General features: G+C 44.8%; 1 protein-coding gene across 1 annotated transcript; it reads left to right on the forward strand.

The window, feature by feature from the left end:
* Nucleotides 1–5,273: 5,273 nt before the first annotated feature.
* LOC136578640 (serpin B10-like) lies at nt 5,274–10,794 on the forward strand. Its single transcript, XM_066578834.1, has 3 exons — nt 5,274–5,294; nt 7,776–7,934; nt 9,748–10,794. The coding sequence occupies exons 1-3, from the start codon at nt 5,274–5,276 to the stop codon at nt 10,150–10,152; spliced, it is 585 nt and encodes a 194-aa protein (XP_066434931.1). The 3' UTR covers nt 10,153–10,794.
* Nucleotides 10,795–12,863: the final 2,069 nt, after the last annotated feature.

Below are 12,863 nucleotides of genomic sequence, written 5' to 3' on the forward strand. Positions count from 1 at the left end.
ATGGCCAACCAAGAGGGCAGGTGAAACCCATTAATCGCTTTGGTTAATGTGGCTTAAGTGGTAACTAGGCCTGGAGGCAGCCCAGTGTAACGAAAAATTGGTTAAAGTTAAAGTTTCAACGCTTTTAAGAGCATTGAAACGTATAAAAATTGTTTAGAAAAATTATATGAGTGAGCCTTGTGGCCCTAAGAAAAATTGCCCGTTTGGCGTGATTACGTGAGGTTTCAGGAGGAGGAGGAGGAATATTATACACAGATTGATGAAGCAGAAATGTCCCCGTTTTGGATGGTGAGAGAGAACGATGCTTCCATCCGCGGGTGCAGCCTACGTATTGCTTAGGTATCGCTGCTGTCCGCTGGTGGAGAAGAGAAGTCTGGGGAAATCCAGGCTTTGTTCATCTTGATGAGTGTAAGCCTGTCGGCACTGTCGGTTGAAAGGTGGGTACGCTTATCCGTGATGATTCCCCCAGCCACACTAAACACACTCTCTGACAAGACGCTAGCCGCAGGACAAGCAAGCACCTCCAGGGCATACAGCGCGAGTTCAGGCCACGTGTCCAGCTTCGACACCCAGTAGTTGTAGGGGGCAGAGGCGTCACGGAGGACTTGGAGAATGTTCCCCTGCCTGCGCTGTACATGCTGCCTGATCTCTGCGCCTCCCCTGCTACCTGGCCCTCGGAACTGCGCCTTCTGCCACTAGCGCTGTCGGATGGGAAGTTTACCATCAGTTTGTCCACCAGCGCCCTGTGGTACAGCATCATTCTCGAACCCCTTTCCTCTTCGGGAATGAGAGTGCAAAGGCTCTCCTTATACCGTGGGTCGAGCAGTGTGTACACCCAGTAATCCGTAGTGGCCAGAATGCGTGTAACGCGAGGGTCACGAGAAAGGCATCCTAACATGAAGTCAGCCATGTGTGCCAGGGTACCTGTACGCAACACATGGCTGTCTTCACTAGGAAGATCACTTTCAGGATCCTCCTCCTCCTCCTCCTCCTCAGGCCATACACGCTGAAAGGATGACAGGCAAGCAGCATGGGTACCGTCAGCAGTGGGCCAAGCTGTCTCTTCCCCCTCCTCCTCATCCTCCTCCTGAACGCGCTGAGATATAGACAGGCGGGTGCTCTGACTATCCAGCGGCATACTGTCTTCCCCCGGCTCTGTTTCCGAGCGCAAAGCGTCTGCCTTTATGCTTTGCAGGGAACTTCTCAAGATGCATAGCAGAGGAATGGTGACGCTAATGATTGCAGCATCGCCCCTCACCACCTGGGTAGACTCCTCAAATTTTCCAAGGACCTGGCAGATGGCTGCCAACCAGGCCCACTCTTCTGTAAATAATTGAGGAGGCTGACTCACACTGCGCCGCGCAAGTTGGAGTTGGTATTCCACTATAGCTCTACGCTGCTCATAGAGTCTGGCCAACATGTGGAGCGTAGAGTTCCACTGTGTGGGCACGTCGCACAGCAGTCGGTGCACTGGCAGATTAAACCGATGTTGCAGGGTCCGCAGGGTGGCAGCGTGCGTGTGTGATTTGCGGAAATGTGCGCAGATCCGGCGCACCTTTCCGAGCAGGTATGACAAGTGGGGGTAGCTTTTCAGAAAGCGCTGAACCACCAAATTAAACACATGGGCCAGGCATGGCACGTGCGTGAGGCTGCCGAGCTGCAGAGCCGCCACCAGCTTACGGCCGTTGTCACACACGACCATGCCCGGTTGGAGGCTCAGCGGCGCAAGCCAGCGGTCGGTCTGCTCTGTCAGACCCTGCAGCAGTTCGTGGGCCGTGTGCCTCTTCTCTCCTAAGCTGAGTAGTTTCAGCACGGCCTGCTGACGCTTGCCCACCGCTGTGCTGCCACGCCGCGTGACACCGACTGCTGGCGACGTACTGCTGACACATCTTGATTGCGAGACAGAGGTTGCGTTGGAGGAGGAGGAGGAGGAAGGTGCTTTAGTGGAGGAAGCATACACCGCCGCAGATACCACCACCGAGCTGTGGCCCGCAATTCTGGGGGTGGGTAGGACGTGAGCGGTCCCAGGCTCTGACTCTGTCCCAGCCTCCACTAAATTCACCCAATGTGCCGTCAGGGAGATATAGTGGCACTGCCCGCCTGTGCTTGTCCACGTGTCTGTTGTTAAGTGGACCTTGGCAGTAACCGCGTTGGTGAGGGCGCGTACAATGTTGCGGGAGACGTGGTCGTGCAGGGCTGGGACGGCACATCGGGAAAAGTAGTGGCGACTGGGAACCGAGTAGCGCGGGGCAGCCGCCGCCATCATGCTTTTGAAAGCCTCCGTTTCCACAAGCCTATACGGCAGCATCTGTAGGCTGATCAATTTTGCAATGTGCACGTTTAACGCTTGAGCGTGCGGGTGCGTGGCGGCGTACTTGCGCTTGCGCTCAAACTGTGGCACTAGCGACGTCTGGACGCTGCGCTGAGAGCCATTGCTGGATGGGGCCGAGGACAGCGGAGGTGATGGTGTGGGTGCAGGCCAGGAGACGGTAGTGCCTGTGTCCTGAGAGGGGGGTTGGATCTCAGTGGCAGGTTGGGGCACAGGGGGAGAGGCAGTGGTGCAAACCGGAGGCGGTGAACGGGCATCGTCCCACCTTGTGGGGTGCTTGGCCATCATATGCCTGCGCATGCTGTTGGTGGTGCCTCCCCAGCTGATCTTGGCGCGACAAAGGTTGCACACCACTGTTCGTCGGTCGTCAGGCGTCTCTGTGAAAAACTGCCACACCGTAGAGCACCTTGACCTGTGCAGGGTGGCATGGCGCGAGGGGGCGCTTTGGGAAACAGTTGGTGGATTATTCGGTCTGGCCCTGCCTCTACCCCTGGCCACCGCACTGGCTCGGCCTGTGCCCACACCCTCACTTGGCCCTCCGCGTCCTCGGCCGCGTCCACATCCTCTAGGCCTACCCCTACCCCTCAGCATGCTGTATTACCAGTGATTTGATTTACCAGGCAGGAAAGAAATTGGCGCAAGGCTGCACTCAACCGTAGCTGGTTGCGTCTGATTTTTTTTACGTTCTCCACGCAGCACACACGTACCCAGAGCCCTTAGGACTGACACAGGCAGGCCAAATATAATTAATTGAATTCGCTTTTTTGCAAAGGGAGGGCCCCACTGCGGATATTCAATGAACAATACGTTTAATAACTGTGGTGTGGCCCTGAAAAAGTGTCACACAACTTTAGTGTAGCAGAGTTATTAACTCTGGCAGAGCAGGTATTTGCCAGTCAGGAAAGACAATGGCGCAAGCCTGCAGTAAACCGTAGCTGGTTGCGTCTGATTTTTGTACGTTGTCCACGCAGCACACACGTACACGGAGACCTTAGGACTGACACAGGCAGGCCAAATACAATTTCTTTTCCTTTTTTGCAAAGGGAAGACCCCACTGCGTATATTCAATGAACAATACGTTTAATAACTGTGGTGTGGCCCTGAAAAAGTGACACACAACTTTAGTGTAGCAGAGTTATTAACTCTAGCAGAGCAGGTATTTGCCAGTCAGGAAAGACAATGGCGCAAGCCTGCAGTAAACCGTAGCTGGTTGCGTCTGATTTTTGTACGTTGTCCACGCAGCACACACGTACACGGAGACCTTAGGACTGACACAGGCAGGCAAAATATAATTTCTTTTCCTTTTTTGCAAAGGGAGGGCCCCACTGCGTATATTCAATGAACAATAACTGTGTTGTGGCCCTGCCTACACAATTCTGTCCCTGTAGTATCAATGGAGGGTGCAATGCTCTGCACAGACGATTTTTAGAAGAAAAAAAATATGCAACACTGCTAACAGCAGCCAGCACAGTACTGCACACTGTTAAATTTGGCCCTAGAAAGGACCGTTGAGGTTCTTGAAGGCTACACTCACTCCTAACACTCTCCCTGCCTAAGCACCACTTCTGTCCCTAATGCCGGGTGCAATGCTCTGCACTGCCGATTTTGAGAAAAAAAAAAAACAAACACTGCTAGCAGCAGCCTGCACACAGGTAGATGTGGCCCTAAGAAGGACCTTTGGGGTTCTTGAAGCCTACACTGACTCCTAACGCTCTCCGTACAGCAGCACCAGCACGATAGTACTTTCCCTCAGCTAACTCACAAGGCATGTGTGGCGAGCCGCGGGAGGGGCCGACTTTTATACTCGGGTGACATCTGACCGCCCCAGCCACTCACAGCAGGGGGGTGGTATAGGGCTTGAACGTCACAGGGGGACGTTGTAATGCCTTCCCTGTCTTTCAATTGGCCAGAAAAGCGCGCTAACGTCTCAGAGAGGAAACTGAAAGTAACCGGAACACCGCGTGGTACTCGTTACGAGTAACGAGCATCTCGAACACCCTAATATTCGCACGAATATCAAGCTCGGACGAGTACGTTCGCTCATCTCTAAAGCCTAGTACTATGATTAAAGCATTATAGTTGGGAGATTACAGATTTGCATTGGGACCCAGGAGCTTCAAGTTACACCTCTACTTGAAGGCAACTCCTTCTGGGCAGAAAGAATATGCAAGAACTATGTCTGATCTTCCTATTCGCAGAAGTCAAGGAAGGAATAGGAGGCACCTGTAGCAACTAGGAATAGCATGCTGATTGGAGTGTGCTGGAAGGAAAGGTCCAGCATTGAAAGAGAGCGACTGCAGTGTGTTTCATAGAACGGTTTGCTTCTAAAAACTACTATACGAAGTTTTATGTAAACCGTGCAATATATATATATATATATATATATATATATTTTTTTTTTTTTAAAGGCCAGGAACTACAGTGTTATGCAGTCCCGATTTACATGCTCCTTTAGATAAAGGACAATGTCAGTGGATTGAATATAAGGAATGCATTAGAGGGATTGTCCATTTCCTAACTATTGATGACCTATCCTCAGGATAGGTAATCAATTCATCAACAGGGGTCCACTGGATTTAATCATTACATGTTAGCAAAACCAATGACAGAGTGCAACTCCCACCACAAGCCCTGTATGGCCACAATAGTCACATATAGGATAGAGTTCTCATGACAACACACTGCAAAATCATGCTGCTTTGAAAAGTTAATGATCTCATTACACACATATCTGAAGATATCCGGCCAGGAAAGGGGGCAGATTTTAGGTGATTACATAAGCATAAACTGTAAGATCTATTAATTTAAATCCTGTGTTCTTTTTTAGGCAACTTTCAAAGCATGCCTGAGAATTCGGTTAATAATGATACAAATCTTGTAATTATCAATACAGCATATTTATTAGCCAACTGGACCCAGAGCTTTCCTCTGACCAACACTGAAAATGACCAACACGAAGAGCAATGTAAGTGTAATAAGGCAGTTATAAAGTAAGGCACACAAAAATGCTGAATCTGAGCAAATTCTGTTTATTCACTAACAATATTGAAATTTTCCATTCTTAAAATGTAGTTGGCTAGTTCAAAACCGACAATGGCAGAAAGTCAAATTCTCTAATATTTAATATATAAACAGTAAAAATGTAACAATTTTTACTTTGACAATTTATATGGTATAAGTGAGATGAAGTTGTTGCGTCCAACTGGACATGTAATATCCAAAACAAACGAAAAGGCACACCCGTGCAAAAGAAACATAAAACTACGGGAAAACCTCTCCCTGTAAACCCCTTACCTGGGGGGGGGCCCTGCCTACTCGGCGGGCCGATCGCTCCGATAGGTGCGGACCCGCACTCGTGCCTGGGCCACTGACAAATCCCTATCAGGGAGCCCTAGAACCAAAAAAAAGGGAAACGGAAAACCAAACAAAGCAGATATAGGAAATTAGCTAGCACGGAGGAGCTTCAACCAGGATGTGTTCCTCAGCAGCTGTCCAGCAGCAACTGAAGCATTGACCAGCACTGGGGTCAATACTAGCACTGCTTAAATAGGAGCAGAGTTACTCAGCACCAGGTGAGGACTGACATTACTCTTGCAACCACCACACCCCTCAGCTCCTGGAGAGGTAGGAATACTGCTAAACCCTGGTCTGGCCTGAAAGCAAGGTGGGAACCTCCGAACGGCTGCAACAGAAGTCTAATCATTGTAAGACTATGTTCCCACGGCACACGAGCTCATTGATCTCTCAAGCAAGTTTACTCCTAGGTGCACAGATCCGCATGAGCAAGATGCAGGTAGTAGGCTGAAGACACAATGATCCGGCTCTGGAAGTAGATAAAACTAACTTTATTCAAAAAGCTTTACATCAGATCATAGACTTTGTAGTATAAAGACTCCCTATGTTGACACGTAGACGTTTCGGATGTACTAAGCTTCCTTAGTTCTTCTGCTGACTGAGCACTCTTAGTACATCCGAAACGCCTATGTCCCTCTGGCACGAAGTTTATGATCTAATGTGACTTTTGAAGATTTTTCAATTAAGTTATTTTTATCCTCTTCCGGATTATTTTGGGTTCAGTCTCTGTTCACACGGCGTACCTCACCACAGATTTTATGCAGAATTCATGCCGATTCCACATCAGATCTGTGTGTAAATGTTTCCCATTACTTTTAATAGAAATCTGTGCTGTAGTCTGTCTGGCGCAATTTTTTCTGCTCATTGATTTTAAATGTGTGTTGTGGGAAAAACAGGTGATGTGTCACTTTGTGATGCAGATTCTGCATCTAAAAATCCACATATGTATTTTTTTTCTTTGGCTGTGCTAAATCCGCATGGAGATCAGCGGCTGCAACAAATGCCAGAAATCCACAGCAACCTCAAATTTCTGACACAGATTTTAATTGCAAGTTACATTGAAAAAATCCGATATGGATTAGTGTTATGTGAATATAGGCTAAGGTGTCGCTTTCTTCATTTTAGATACCTATTTTCTCAAAATATAATAGACAAATTATTCCAACAGGAAGCGGTCTATATACATAATAATGTGGAATCACATGAAAATGTGGAGAAGAGCCCCAGGGCTCGGCCTTGGAGTTCTGCTGCGGATTGTAGTGTCAGATCCACATCAGTAAAATCCACCATTGATCTGACACTTGGTGTAATGTCTGAAGAAGACCTTTTAGCACTATGGTACAATAGCTCAGTCTTCGGCAGAGCGATATGACTGCAAGCGGGACCTTTTCCTTAATGGAAGTGATGTGATAGTTGGCAGAGCTTCTTCCCCAATACTGTGTCGAACTTTATTTTATCCTGTGTCCACCCCTGGGTTCCGCTGTAAATACCTTCCACAGCATGCTATGGATAAGGGATTCTTTCTGCACACTTGTGGAAACTAATTGCAGAGGAAAAATCACAGCAGGCTCTATTTTTAAGTGGCGCCCGCACGGACGGCTTCCATTGAAGTCAATGGAAGCCATCCGACCCGTGGTCCATCCGCAATTGACATCATGGATAGGTCGCTGGTACCCATGTCGTCACCTAGTAGCAAAAAAATAATTTGAAAAAAAGGAGAGACTTAATGACAGGTACGCGCGGACATCGACCGGGCACAGGGAATCTGTGGCCTTATGCAGCTCCCACTTTAACCTTCTATATGTCAGGCTCTACAGCAGTCCCTCCAATTGTTGGCTTTCAAACAAGCCCAAGAGCAATGTTCTAGCTGCAGTACAGCTTGATTTATAGCCATTAGCAACAATGTAGTACTTCAGATGTCCTTGGCTAATGAGGTGCTTCCCTGTGAGGACATAGGAGATATGTGCTTGGCAGGAAAAGGGTTAAACCTTAATTTTTCATTTATTTTTTTAAAGGTATAGATACCTATAGCGACAGAGCCTGGAGGCATGTATATTCTGTACACTCATCAGTTTATTTCTATCCTTTCTAGAATGAAAAAGTACACATGGAATTAATGAGCGTAGAGGGTAACTTTAATATTCGGGAAATAAAGGATCAAATGTTAAGTATCATTGAGCTTCCATATGGAAAAAGGAAAAATCTGCGTATGTATGTCATACTGCCTGATACATACGATGGTATTACAAAGGTAAGTGTTATAGTAATGGAGATGTGTCATGATGAGGTACTGAAACATAAGAATATATCAATATAAACTTATTAAATGGATTAGAATGGCTGGTGATGGGTCATATTTATCTTTTGTAATGGCATTTCCAAGTATACAGTATGTTATAATAAGAAATTGAAAAACAACTGTATCTGTATATATTAAAATCAGTTCAGTTTCATTGGAAATTGGGAACTTAAAATAATACTGACAACCTTAACCCATTCCCAACCACATAACGTAAATATATGTCATGCATTCATGAAGGGTGTATGGAGCAGGCTCAGGAGGTGACAGCTTTTTGACAGCTGACAGCTGATAGCAGCTGCTGCAATCAAAATTGATTTTGATCTGTTTACTGTTTAGATGCCTTGGTTAAACATTCAGCACCAGGGGGCCCTTACAGGGCCCCATCAACACCCTTCCGCAATGCAATCAGGGGGTGTTGATGAGCTAAAATGGCAGCTCGGAGCCAACAGAAGGCTCCCAGGGCTGCCCTGCATAGATGCCTATCAATCCCTGCCTATGGCAGGCCTTTATAGGCGACATTTACAAAAGTTGTATACTGCAGTATTAAAGTATTGCAATACATAGTACAAGTGATTAAATGACCGCAAGTTGAAGTCCCCTGTGAGAGCTAGAGAAAAGTGTTAAAAATAAAGATCTAATAAAGTTTTAACAGTAATAAAAAAAAACATTAAAGTTCCAAAATCCTCCTTTTCCCATTCTTCCATAAAAATCCAAACAATTGAAAAAAAATAATTTGGTGTTGCTGTGTATGTAAAAGCCCAAACCATTAAAATATCACTTGCCCATACGAACGTAACAAATATAGAGAACACCAGGTGAAACTACCACCCATTAACACGTCTCCCTGTCTTCTATAAAGGAAGATGACCAAACACCTACCTGAGCAGGGACATTGCCCCAACAAAGGGGGCCCAGCGGTCTTCGGATCTGGGCTCTTGCTGCACCTAGAAACCCTCGCACCCAGGGTAGGACGCATACACATGCCACCACCGACAGGGACAACTGGATAGGATAAGAAGACATACAGAGTCATAATCACACCATAGAGCAGCCAACACTAGTAGCAGATGTTAATGCTACAAATGCCAGGTATTAGTTGACATTTTGACCAAAATATGGAAGCTAGCGGGCCACTTCACGGCTCCCAGCAATACCGCTAGTCCCTACACTAACCAGGAGTCCAGTGACATAATCAAACAAAACCACAAGACACAAACCTTTCTTGCAGCCACCACACATAGAACCTGCTCACACAATCCCCCATCATTGAGCAGGAAAGCTGCAGATCATCTGTAGTACCACACGTCTCAGGAGATGGACGTGACACTTCCTGGATTTCATGTATCTCACCCAGCTTTCCTAGGACGAGATATATACTTCTTGGAACCTAATACACATATAACGGGACACTTGGGAAAAAATAGCGACCAAGCGTGGAACTCTTTCTGTCACTGTCTAACAATAGTTGTCCTAAGCTTATGTCACCTGTCACCTATGTTGCCAATTGAGCATCACTAATACTTACTTTCTTATTTTCAACAAAAAAGAACACTTTGCGCTCATGGCCATATTATATTGCCATATTACAGCTTCATTTTGTACGGAGTCCAAGTAGGGATTCCATAGAGCTACATATGGCCTCCACCGTGCCTCCATATGCCTTCATTTTCATACAGAGGAATATATAGATTTCTTACGTTTTTACTGTTGTGATTCTTTTTTCTCATCCTTACAAATTATTGTCAAACCATTTATATTTCAGATAAAACAAAACTTAACATATGAGCAACTGAATGACTGGACCGACCCAGACAAGATGAAGAAAGAATTCATTGAAGTTTGTCTTCCTCACTTTAAGATAGACAGTACCTACTCAATGAAAAATGTTCTGTATCGTATGGGAATGACTTATGTTTTTAGTGACACCAAATCAAACATATCTGAAATATCTGATGAAAGTTTGTATGTGTCAGACGTCATAAATTTGGTAACTATGCAGGCAGATGAGGACGGTACGGAAGAAACAACTAATGCTGATGATGAGTTTGGATTTCTATCCCTAAAGCTTCCACAAACGACCTACACAGCAGATCATCCATTCATCTTCATTATACGGGATTTGCTTAGCAAGTGTTTTCTGTTCTATGGAGTATTTCAAAAGCCATGATTGAAGGAACAGCTTTAATTACATTCATAATATTCACCAGGTCAGAAGATGACAAAATACATATAAAAATGTAACATTTTCTCATGTTCCTCACAAGGAGTAATCCACTCATTACAGCTTCCTTTTGTGAGGCAACTTCCCTGGCAATGAACTGATCGCAGTGGGTCCAAATGCTGGGATACTTAGAATCATAGAATCGTAGAGTTGGAAAGGACTTCCAAAGTCATTGGGTCCAACCAGGATGCAGGATTCCAGCCTATTCTTGAAGACTTCCATTGAAGGAGAACTTCCCACCTACTGTGGTAACCTGTTCCACTCATTGATCACACTCACTTAGTGGTCAGCTATAATACAATAGTTGGGTGGAATTACAGGTATACAGTGGTGCAGCAGGAGAAAGGTAGTATTCCATGGTCTTCTTTTAACCCAGTGCTTGGCTATATAATATCTAGTCACCATGATCCTCCAGAGCACAAGCCGGTCTTTTTAGCAGCTCTCTGTGCAACCTAATGAAGGTCAGGAACACAAGTGGAGAGTACTATGGGTAGTCATTGTCTCAAGTAGACCTCCCATGTAAGCTTGTCTTTTGGGTATAACGTATATGTTATATTTTAATGATAAAGATTATGTGATATTAATAAATATTAGAATTAATCATTGTTGTCTCTATTGGGCTTAAAAAAATACAACTTTAGTGCTGGAACTTGGATGTTACAAAAAAGGATAACCGTAAGGGAGGGGAGAGAAAATTATGATTAAAGGGCCACTCTGAAGAAAAAACATTTTTCATCATCTGATTGCCTGTCACACTCTGGACGTCTCCTATATATATTGCAATCACTTTCATGCAGTGCAGCCTCCTTTCTGATGCTTATTCTGGGTCCCTTCACTAATATAAATGCATCACAGAAGGGGAAATATAAAAAAAATTTAAAAACCGTGAAGTGGTTAGTGGGCTCATGTATCTTGGCCAAAATCCAACCAATACCTTGCATTTATTATCTATCATTCACACGCAGTGTGGCTTTAAGACTCCACGGGGAGCCCAGGGTGGCAGTACCAATGTGGTTCACTGATGGAAGTGCAGGGCAACCCGCCGAATTATCATGGCGTCATTAATAGGTTGCTGGTCTGCATGGTGAACTACATATATCAGAATGGTCTGGCACCCTGTATCCACTATGTGTGGGAGTATACACCAAGCAGCCACCCCCCTCATTATCAGGAGGCAGTGTGAGTGGGTGTCTCATCGGTGTCCTGCACAGGTGTAATTCGCTCTCTCATTTGGTAGTCAGCTACCTGCATGGTGAGAGGAGGATACATCAATATGCACTCCTCAGTCAGTAAGTAATGGCCGTTTTCTGTGATTGTTTTTAATTTTTTTTATTTTTCCCCTTCTGTGATGCAGACCATAAGTATACAGTAATGGAGGATGAATTATTATTTCCTTCATTATAACCATGTGACAGGAACCTCCTAATCGATAGCAATAACTGTGATAGGGGTGTCTCTCTCCCCCTTCTAAATCCATCACACAGGAATTAGGAAGAGAAGGACTCTCGGAGTTTCAGCTAAAAAGGAATAACTAAACAAGGTCATACTAACCAACTAATTTATATATACTTGAGGGAATAGTTACATAATGAATGGGGAAAAAATACTGGATTAGCTATTTAACAATGGAGGAAACCAACAGGAGATGGCAAAGAGGATACTGACAATTATAAAAAGGCAAGGCATGAACTAGAAAAACAATAGAAAAATCATCAGCATTTAGTGATGATAAAGAATAAGCAGGTGCAGTAAGACATCATTCTACACAATCCTCCCCTATTAATACAGTTCACGGTGTCTGGTATTTCGACTCTATTTGAAGTGTTCTAAGGTAATTTTTCCAATAATATGTGAAAATATTGGAAAGGCAGACAGAAGCTGATAAATATATAACTTGTAATGGACACCATTTATATTACAGCTCCCTATTGATTGAGGTAAGACCCCAATGGTAGGAAAGAAGATGTTCACAAGAGGCAACAACAAAGCTTTAAGTTTTTATTATGCAATATGAAGATATAAAAAAAGTCCCCTCTCCTTGAGTCTAGAGTTATCTCTCTTTGCCTGTTGGAGCACCAATCAGCTAACTAGCCTTAGTGTCAGATCTAAGCTGTATACTTCACAATTCATGATCAAATTTAATGCCCCAAACAGGAGCATTTAAGGGTCAATTAAGTCTTTCATTTTCTCCACTCCTTGTATCTTTCACCTTCACTCCCTAAGGGCTTATTCACACAAGCGTATACATATTTGCACATGTTTTTATGCTGTGCTTTTGTGGAATGAAAGTTGCGTATTTGCATGTGCAACTGTGTTTTTTACTGTAGCTTTTGTGTGTGCAAGTCATGCCCAATTGCTTATGCAAAAAAATATGCACCAACGTTGCTAGGCATTGAAATGCCCAAATTCTTTATTGAGTGCCAAATGTACTCAATGAGTTCTATTTTTTTGTGTATTGTCCATGCAAAAATTTCATGCACAAATACGCCCGCGTGAATCAGGCCTAATCCAGTGTTTCTCAACATCTGTCCTCAGGGCATTCCAACAGGTCCTATTTTCAGGATATCCTATAGTGGCAATCCTATATTCTGTGGCAATGTCTGATGCACTGATAATAATTACATCACCTGTGCAATACTGAGGAAATCCTGAAAACA

This window comes from Eleutherodactylus coqui, chromosome 9, assembly GCF_035609145.1.
Source record: "Eleutherodactylus coqui strain aEleCoq1 chromosome 9, aEleCoq1.hap1, whole genome shotgun sequence".
In the NCBI taxonomy this organism is placed as follows: domain Eukaryota; kingdom Metazoa; phylum Chordata; class Amphibia; order Anura; family Eleutherodactylidae; genus Eleutherodactylus; species Eleutherodactylus coqui.